We start from the raw sequence: 10,670 nt of genomic DNA, 5'->3' as shown, positions 1-10,670 counted from the left end.
AACTAGGGAAACTACTTACAGATGTGGATACACTTCAACACAAACTGTATTACATTATTGTAAACTTTCTCAATAATTCTTTGTTTATTTAAGTCCTAAACTAATGTCTTTGCAACTAAAGATAATTGTTATTATATTAAAATATTCTAAACATAAAAGTCAACATATTCTAAAAATACCTCCATTTACTCTGACTTTTTTAGGGAAATTCAGATTTATGAAGAGGTGGCTGGGTTCTCTAGCTTATACTGGACACAGAAAAGATTCAGAGGTCAATGAAAAATGTAAATTTACCTGGGAACTGATCATACGTTGTGATGAACGAGCAATATTAGCAGGCAGGCCAAAAAAGTCAGGTTTATCATCTTCTGGAAGGCTTTCAATAATATTACGATAATCCTGCATTAGTAGAACAGAATAAACATACCTGAGGAAACTTTTTGTTCAGCTTATGAAATTAACAGTGTATGGTAGAAAGAATTTAATTAAGTGCACTGGATAACACAAAGATTAACGTAAGTATATAATATATGACATATTTTGGTAATCTTATTTATAAATTTCTTAATTTTATTTATAAAAACCTATCTTCTTTTATACAGTGTTTACACTCTAAAAGAGAGAAAAGCAATTCTGACTACAGTGATGTTATCAACTGAAAAGAAAAATATGATAAAACTGTCTCTGAAAAGTAGTTACAATACTGCTGTTGAAAACTTAAAAGTAAGATTAATGACATAAAATAGAAAAAATATTTCAGCATTTGGAATTCATACAATACAGTGTAATACATATTTATAAAATGAGGAGCACTCACTTCTGTTTAAATCTATGAAGATATTATCACTCAAAGAAAGTGAAATTGTTTAGATAAAAATAGGTTTGCATGATCACTGGAGATACAGAATAGCATCAATGGTGGTTAAAGTGTTAGTTATAGTTAGTCACTAGTGATGCTGCAGTGAAGGCAAGAAGAAAAGTTCATCTATTTGACCATATTATGCACAAGAATAGAGACCAGCCTGGTTTGTTTACTCCTCCCCTCTTTATGATATTAACTCAGCACATCTATAGAAAACAACCATCATATTCAAAGTAAAAAATCAAACAAATCCCAAACCTAAACAGTCAGAATTCAGGTAGAGAATGCCAAACGACAGCAATTTATTTTAACTGGCATAATTCCATTTACATCAACTCATATTAGAGGTTTAGTACACAGTCCTACAGTAAAATGCAAATGAATCTTAATAGTAACAACAATAGTATGTGAAAAGATAGGGACTCTTTTACACTCTGTTGAGTTCCCTCTTGTTTACACTAAACGAATACTAAAGGAGAATCAGAACCCATATTTATCTCCAAATAAAATGTCATATACCCTCCACAGCATGTTAGCAGATTACGTCAGAATGTTGATATATTTTGTAAATCAGGAGATATATTTAGATTTTCCTATTTCATCCAGAAGTTACAAGAATGTTTAGCAGTCTGTATAAAAGTCCTATTATGTTAATATACGAAGTTATACAAAAATGTAATTATATCCTTCTTTGTCATAAATTGACCCAATTTCTTTTACTCAGTTCTTCATGGCTATGCTGCTCTGCACCACAGTCCAATCAGATACCTTAAAAAACCACTGATGGAATAGACTAGCAGAATAGATCTGACAATTTAAGAATTAGTGCTCTACACAAATAAGTCATAAATATATGGAGGTATCCTTTGGATTGTATCTCTGGGTTTCTTTGTCGAATTATTTCCAAGAATAATTCTTGAAAATAACTTAAATTTCTATATTAGGTGACAGAAGATGTATACCTACCAAAATACTGCAGGAATTCGGTAAAGAGATAGAATATGGGAAACCAGTCGTCTTCTTGCCTCTAGCATTTAAACTGCCAATGACTCGTGAATTGAAAAGCTGCTCCAAGTAGGATCGAAGAACCCTCATATCGAAGTAATTATCTACACGGCCTCCATAAATTGCATTTTCAAACAAGCCATGCACAAATTCCCACTGAAAATCTTTGGAACCTACAAATTAGTATCAGTTTTGTATCAATGGATAGCATTGCATTATAAGCATCTCTTCTTGTTGTTGCAGTACTTCAGTGAAATGAAAAAATACAAATAAATCAAATAATTAATTTCCAATTGTTTTTCTTCTATATTACCAGATAATAAAAGTTGCAGAAACTTCAATGAGTTTGTAAAAATTTGTCATTAATAAAATGAATACTTACTGTGTTTCAAAATGAGTTATTAGAAATATTACTTAAGTTTTGAAGTGTGTTTTATTGTAGATAAACCAATTGGTTATATGCATTTCAGAAATGATGCTATTAAAATTTTAATTATGTGCTCCTTTGTCATAAATAAAAAGAATTTCTCTTGTTCAAAATTTCATACAATATTTTGTATCACAGTATCATCTGATCTCATAAAATTAGCTGATTGATTGAACCAAAACCAGATCATGCTTGAAATAAGTAACATTACTGGAAATGTCATCTTTCAAATGCAAAGGGGCCCAGGATAGGTACTTTTAAATCATTAGAAATCACACAAATAGCACACAAAACTAAGAATGTTACTATTAGTTTGCTGCCCAGACTGACATTGCAATTAGATTACTCTGGCTTAGCTATATCCCACAAGTTCAAAATAACTTATTTTCCCTCCCTTCTGTCACTGTTGTCCAAAATAACTACATGGAACAATGATCTACTTATACACTTTAGCTTTCATGTACAGGTAAAAGCTTGATCAGAAAGATACTTCCTAAAGTCCCTTGAAAAAAACTCTAAGGGAGGGTTTATTGGTGGTAACTGTTGTTTCCAAATACTCCTATCATTCCTTCGTATGAAAAGTTATCTTTGCAGCAATATTTAATGATTAGATTAATGATTATCATTGATAGCTAATGATTCAACCTCTTTACATCACTGTATGTTTCAAGTCAGTATAACTAAAGTCCAATTCCAGAAGTACTTATCATCCATAAATCTCATTTAAGTAAATGATCACAAATTATCTCTAAATATCAGTTCCTAACCTTACTTTGAAGTTATATAAAATGCAAAGACTTTAAAAAAATTTACCTTTTTCATACTAACTAATATTCAGACATTACTAGGCTACTTAATAGAACAATGAAGTGGGCTCTATCTAACAGTGAGTTTCAATATGAAGAATTCATTCATATTCAATTCATACTCAGTTCATTTATTCAGTATATGGAGGGGCTCACACTGGGAAGGAATGGAGAAAGAAGACTTCATCTTCCAGGCACTCCTGTATTTCCTGTTTATTCCTCTGGACTCAAGAAGCTGAGCAGAATAGTTCTTGGCACTAAGAAATTACTGGTCTACCCAATCTCCACAAAATGCAATTATGATTCACCCTGTGTTTCCAGCTTTGCTTACTGGTGATGAGCCTTGTAGCATCTCCACTCTCATCTGAGTGTTGTACAAAGATAAAGCTCTTCATGCAACATCTCTGCTAATGGTAAAACAGGACAGGTCCTGTTTGAACTCAAGGTTAGATGGCACAAGGTGGCTTGCATCCATACAGCTAAACTCTTTTGCCCTAAAACAAGGTAACTTCCTACCCGCTGCTTCCAGGCTCTGCTATCTGACAAACCATGCCTTATCACTGCCTACGAGAATGCCAGTGTGCGTAAGCCAAATACAGGAAAAAATAAGCCTGATCATGGAATAGTTTTGAGCCTGTGTCCAGCCCTTATCAAATTACTAATACAGACATATCCTCAGAGTCTGGATCTACGTCCAGAAAAGCCTAATAAGCCTAAGCACAGCCAATTCAGTGTGAGACTACTTCCCATACCGAAGTAGTTACCCAACTACCTGGTCATGTGTTTATATTTGTGAAAACATTCCAATGAAGATTCAAATGCAAAATTAAAATACCTTCAAAGCAGTCTTGAAACAGAATGGCCCCATTCCGAACTCCAAACAAAACAATCATGCAAAGTAATAAATTTATAAAAATTACTGTGAAAGTTTTTTATATTCTAAAAATTTTAAATGACAGACATTCAGAAGGCTAATGCTACAGAGGTGAGAAATCTTTCCTTAAGAAGTGACTTACCCTCAAAGAGCGTATCAATAATGTCAAAACCAGCACGGAGATCAGATAAAGAAAATTCATAAAACTTGGTCCAACCCTACCAATAAAAATATCCAAAGAATTTAATTCATCACATAATGATGGTCATGAAGTAAAATACAAATATTATGTGGTTACTGAATACTGTATAATACTTAATAGTGAATGAAAAAAGAGACAACTTTTGACCTCTAAAGTGCATCTTTGGAAACATTCAGCTGATATACTATTAAAAAAATCAGCTCTACCAGTGCATTTAATTTTACATATTTATACAAACTAGAATCCATTCAGTATAAGGAATGTAAACTTAGGATTATTTTATTTCCTAACAGTATTTATTTCAACTAAAATTTGCTGACATCTGTGACTAGATCACACATTGAATTATGATTTTATTTCTAAGGGCTTTTTTGTATTTCAGTTTCCTTTGGCTTTTCATAAATAGTTCTAATTATTCAAACACAGTCCACATTATACTTTCATCAACTTACTCCATAATTCATGTCACTTCTCTACTGACTGAAAAAAATTGTAATAAGAAAAGCAATTACTGCCACTATTACGGTGAAACCGATGACTGCCATATACATATTTTAATCATTCTCAGTTTGTACTTCCTTTCTGTTCTTGGTGGTGTTATTCTTTATACAGCATTAATGTGCAATGTGTATGCAATTCTCACAAAAAACTTTCAATGTAAATGGGTAAGTATAAATAAATATTGATATATGTTACAGAACTTTAGAAATTCAGATCTCAAAGGTATCTCCTGTTTCTGTGTCTTCTTACGGCTGTACCTTTGTATATGGACCATATATTAGGAACAGGTGCATAAGACATGCAAATGTGTCAGATAACATTCACATATCCAGTAAGAAGGATACAGTCTCAGGTGAAGACTGTAGCTGCTCCATAGATCACAATCAAACTATCAGCCAGTCACCCTGAAGGTCATAAACCGGAAAGATGCTGCAGTCTTTCAACAGTGTTCATGCATTATTTTTGACAGATTTGTACATGGACTCAAACCAACCTGAAATTCATTATAAAATACAAGAGCTTCTAGCTGGGATTAACCACAGTCCAGCAATGTTAGAAACTGGTAATCTTAAGCAAAATATAAAACCATCAGTAAGTCTGCACAAGACAAACATAGTTACAGTGGAAATAAGGAGAAAGCAGTAATCCTATCTTGTATCACTTGGAAAGCTGGTGGTAAATGAACATGAACTTGAACAAAGCTGAATAAGAGTTCCTGCATCAGATCAGTACTTTAAATATTTTCACATATTCTACTTCTTGAACACCATATTCAAAGTGTGTTACTGCAACAACCTTATAAATCACAAAGTCAAAACTAGCAAACAACTCTCAAACATTCCAGGCTCTGCCAGATCAAATCTTTCAGATGACAGGTTAATTTCACCCCTAGTCTAAATAAAATAAACAAGACATAGAACAGTTTGCTGGTTGTTTTTTTTTTCTAATTTAAGCATTGGCAGCCAGAAAGAAATGCTTGCTTATACAAAAATTTATCTAAGGAAAAAACACATTACAGTCTTTGAAAACCATTCTAATCCTCACAAGAAATGAGTAAATTCCCTTGTTCTTCCTTCTTCTTGAACACAGTTTGTGTGCAGAAAGAGTAGACAATATCATCTCCTCCTTCCCACCAAAGTGTCTCTTTTCTCACATCTTCTATTCAATCGTGTATGTTTCCAAAACATTTTTTCCTGTCCCAAGCAAACAGGACTCACAGAATCTTTTCCATGGGATCTCTCTCCTGCATCAGTATCAGTTAGTAAACAAACCACAAAATAATCCCATGCAGGTAGTAGCAATTTTCAGAGGGACAGGAATTTAGGCTACCAAGATCTTATTTTGCAATTAATTCAGAGACAATAATGAAGGTAGGTGTCAGAAGTATCCAAGTTTTTCTGATCTCTGAACATGACCCAATACCGACCTGATGAAAAATACTTTCAAATACAAAAGCTAATACCTGGGGTAAATTTTTAAGAAGGTAGGAAAAAAATTATTACCTGAGGAATATAATTTCTTCTTTCTTGGCATACAGCATGAAACCATGCTAAACAAAAGAGAGAATGCGCTCGAGACAAATTTCCTTTTTTATTAATTTGCTCGGGTGTCCAAGACTCATAGGTTCGCAAGAGATTCTTTTTGAGGCCTGGAGGTGCCTACATTGGAAGGAAAAACACTGTTATAGACAGAAAACCTGATACTTGTATGTACTATTTTCTTAAATTCTAGTTTACGATTTATAAATGAATGAAATGATGAACAGTATTTAATAAAACAAAATTTAACAAGAAAAAATATGTTGGTAATAAATGGCCTAATAGCAGAATGATCTTGTACTGAAAAATAACTGAAACATACTGAAGGACATTGTAATCAGGACCAACTTATAGGAGGATTGAACTACACTAAAAGAACTTAGTGAAAGAATAGTAGTCTATCAAAATATGTAAGCATAAAAGTAAATTCAATTTTTGCAAGAATAAGAACCTTCTGATTTTACAAGCTCAACAACCAATTATAATTTCTGTACTCAGAGTTAACTCGCCTTATGCCATCACTGCAATCTGTTAGCTAGCATATAGGTATGGTATATATGTTTGATAAAATGTCAGTTCTTTGATTTAGTGGTAGGTAATGTTCACAGCCAGTAGAAACAATCACAGTTAAAGTGGCTATAATAACAAAGATTACACTGCTTAAAAGTAAAACCAACTGATTAGGTACCCAGCTGTTTTAAAATTATTTGCAAGTGTGAAGGCAAACATAAATTTTAAAAAGATATAAATCACACTTTCATATTTATAAGAATGTTCTTTCTTTTGAAGAATAATGGTTGTTATTGTTTCCATAAGATTACCATAGTAGTACATGTTGCATATGCACACTTGAGGTAAATAATTGCAAAATACTGTAGTTAATTGATGATTTTTTTTTAAATATCTACATCTTGATCGGTAACATACCACAACCATATAATATTCAAATATTATTAGCCAAGTCATTAGCTATCATTGGTCTTCTGCGGTACAGAATATTTACTACAAATGAAAAGGTAACAAAAGGATTTAGAACATTGCACCAGTGCAAAGTTCCAATTATTCCAAAGACAGTGGGATCGGTAACTTCAAGAAGCTAGATGAAAAGAAATGTGACAATCCTACACAGTTCTGTAGTTTCTATACCATTGGAGACCTCAATATAAACAAGAAGGTACCCAAGAAGTTTAAAAATATCTGCAGTCAATATAAAAGTGTAACAAATTTGCCTTCTTGAAAGTCAGCAACATTGGACTCTAAAAGGTCAGAGCTTCTTAGTCTAGCTGTAGGCAAAATCTCCACACTCCATAACCAATGGAAGAGTTAGTAGCACCCTTATCCATGATTTCTATAACGGACATGAATACATAAGTGCATTAATGATTAGAGCACTTTCCAACAAGTTGGAGGAGGGAGGAGCATCGTCTCAGCTATTCCATAGGTTGAGCTATTTTGAAAGCAAAGCTCTCACTTTTTAGTAAAGGCCTTTAACTGTATATTCTGCTGTATGGAAGGAGAGCCATTTCTGTTGAAAAAAAAAAGTATATTCACTGCGTCCAGTGAATATAAAGCTATGGGGTCAAAAGGAAGAGAAAGTGTGATTCTGTAATCTTCAGATGAGGACATTCATCAAAAAGGAGGAATTCCTTGTTTTTCATCCACATTCCAGCACCTGTGTAAGTTTTTGCTTTTAAGAAACACTGATTAAATGCATAAAAGAATTTGGAGCACAAAACAGACAAATACTCCCCCCAGGTAAATTTATTTTCAGTTCAGACTTTCAGTTGGAAAAAAATATCTAGAAAGAAATTTTACAAACCTTCCCTTTAAAGCACAGTTTCTGCAAATTTCCACATACACATTACAAATGATCATCAAAAATCTTTCAAGGTAAATTCATAGTATTTTTTGTATTACATCTAATTGAAATATAAGGCAAAATCTGTTATGTAAATAGTCCATATTATCTGAACTTTATTCTATCTAAACATATAGTTTACTATACATCCAAATTCATTCATTGTAAATACGTAATAAAAGCTTTCCAAACAGATCTTACTTCGTAAGTTATTTTCAGACTTGATTGAAGCAAAATCGGAGTAAATTTTGGATGAACTTCAGTAGTAACCCAAAGGCGAAAGTTTGGTTGAGGCTGTAATGTATTCAGTTCCTATTAAAGAGACATTATATGTTGAAGTAGGTTTGGGGTTGGTTTTTTTAATATACAGAACAGTATTTACAAGATTATAATATCCTAAACCAGAAAGTTAGGCTTGTCTAAAAATTTTTTAATTGCTTTTACAAGTAAGATTATTCAAAAGACTGCAGTTCAAGATGTGTTGTCCTCACACATTCTATATGCTTGCTGTGCTCAAGTTCAAAGTTCATCCTACCTGTGTCAAAATAGTTGCACCTCTACTCCAGATCCTAAATTCAGAGCATAAAACGATATAGCAATTCTTTACTTCTTTTAAGTAAAAAAACACCAGAAGGCTATATTTTAAAAGATGAAGGTTTGGAATGTGGGCTGCATATCAACAACAAATCTCAATGACTTTCAACAACTGTAAAGCTATATTAATTTCTTTTTCTTCAAGTGTTTGTTGTATGCACATTTCACATATCATGATTCATAGAAAACTGAAGATAGGAAAATGGACTTCTAAGAGAATAAATACTGTCAAATGCTATTTCAAATATAAAGGCTTCTTAAAAAAAATGTAATTAGTGAATTTATGAAAACATACTGCTGGTGCTTTATGTGCATCTGAAACAGACATATTTTCTACTGAAGATACCAAAGTTATTTGACAACTGACTTGAGAACAATGTCAACAGTTTTGTGTACGTGTCTTGGAAGAAACGATCCATTCATTTTGATAATCTCTAAAACATAATCAGAATCATTTTGTTTTCAGTTATTTCACTGAAGAAGAAAATTCTGTCAACCCATTAACTGCTCTGCTCTTTAGGCAAAATGACAATCTATCTGCTACCCAGAATCACAAAACAGTTGAGGCTGGAAGGAACCTTAGTCCAACTCCATGCTCAAAGCTACCGCTGGTTGCCCAGAACTGTATCCAGTCAGGTTTTCAATATCTCCAAGGATGGAGACTCCACAGCCTCTCTGGGCAACCTGTTTCAGTGTTTGACCAACCTCACAGTAAAAAAATTTTCTCTTATGTTTAAATGGCATTTCCTGTATTTCAGTTTGTGCCCACAGCCTCTTGTCCTGTCATGGGATACCACTGAGAAGAGTCTGGCTCTGTCTCCTTTACTCCTTCCCATCAGCCAATACACACTAAATAATAAGATTCCCCCCAAGGCTTCTCTTCCCTCGGCTGAACAGTTCCAGTTCTCTCAGTCTCTCCTTGCATGACACATGCTTGAGTCCCTTCATCACCTTTGTGGCCCTTTACTGGACTGGCTCCAGTATGCCCACGCCTCTCTTGTACTGGGCAGCCCAGCACAGGACACAGCACTCCAGATGTGCCTCAGCAGTGCAGAGCAGAGGGTGAGGATCACCTCCCTTGACCTGCTGGCAACGCTCTGCCTGATGCAGCCCAGGAGCCCGGTGGCTGCCTTTGCCACAAGGGCACGTTCCTGGATCATGGTCAGCTTCTTACCCACCAGAACTCCCAGGCCTTTTCTGCCAAGCTGCTTTTCAGCCAGGTAGCCCCGAGACTGTCTGGGTGCCTGGAGCTATTCCATCCCATGGGAAGCACTTGGCATTTCCCTTTGCTAAACTTCACAAGGTTCTTCTCAGCCTACTTTTCCAGTCTATAAAGGTCCTTCCGAATGAAAGCACACCCATCTGTTGTATCAATCATTTCTCCCAGTTTTGTAGCATCTGTACTTGCTGAGGATGCACTCTGTACCACTACTTATGTCATTAAGATGTTAAACAATGTTGGCCAAAGTATCAATGCCTGGAGCACACCACTGATGACTGGCCTCCAGCTGGATTTTTGGCAGCTAACAACCCTTTCAGTCATGCAGTTAGGCCAGTCTACTATCTACCTCACTGTGGCACAATCAGGTCCGTATTTCACCAGCTTGTCTATGAGGATGTTTTGGGAGACAAACCAAGATAGGAAAATGATCCACAGCCTCAGAAGCAGGCATTTTAAGAAAAGAAAACAAGTCTATTTATATGCTGGTTCAAGTGCAATCATTTGCAGCATGAATCCTCTGATATATTGTATTTGGCTAGAAGATGGTTAAGGGCAGTCATTCGTGATCTGTGATGGTATCACCTTCATATTGATAAAGTTCACATTGACCAGAAAACATATTTCATCTTCTCAAATGGAAAGATTGTGAGAGTTAAGTTTATGTACCTGTATGGAACTGAATTACAAATATGCAGATCTCTCTTAAGAGGATGTTCAAACTTATGAATTACATAGCCTCACACTTCCTAATGGTACGCAAAACAGACAAGCGGATGTGCTG

General features: G+C 34.6%; 1 protein-coding gene across 1 annotated transcript in view; it reads right to left on the bottom strand.

Annotated features, from left to right (window-relative positions):
• Nucleotides 1-294: 294 nt before the first annotated feature.
• DYNC2H1 (dynein, cytoplasmic 2, heavy chain 1) overlaps nt 295-10,670 on the bottom strand; it is a gene marked incomplete at both ends in the record, with an annotated part of 90,695 nt that continues 80,319 nt past the window's right edge. Inside the window, 5 exons of the mRNA XM_009709307.1 lie at nt 295-399; nt 1,829-2,040; nt 4,117-4,192; nt 6,180-6,335; nt 8,275-8,385. Of these exons, the coding sequence (XP_009707609.1) occupies nt 295-399; nt 1,829-2,040; nt 4,117-4,192; nt 6,180-6,335; nt 8,275-8,385 (660 nt within the window). The remainder of the gene's footprint in view (nt 400-1,828; nt 2,041-4,116; nt 4,193-6,179; nt 6,336-8,274; nt 8,386-10,670) is intronic.

This window comes from Cariama cristata, unplaced genomic scaffold, assembly GCF_000690535.1.
Source record: "Cariama cristata isolate BGI_N322 unplaced genomic scaffold, ASM69053v1 scaffold2891, whole genome shotgun sequence".
NCBI lineage: Eukaryota > Metazoa > Chordata > Aves > Cariamiformes > Cariamidae > Cariama > Cariama cristata.
Note: the sequence above shows the minus strand (reverse complement) of the source record. Positions and strands in the feature narration are given on the sequence as shown.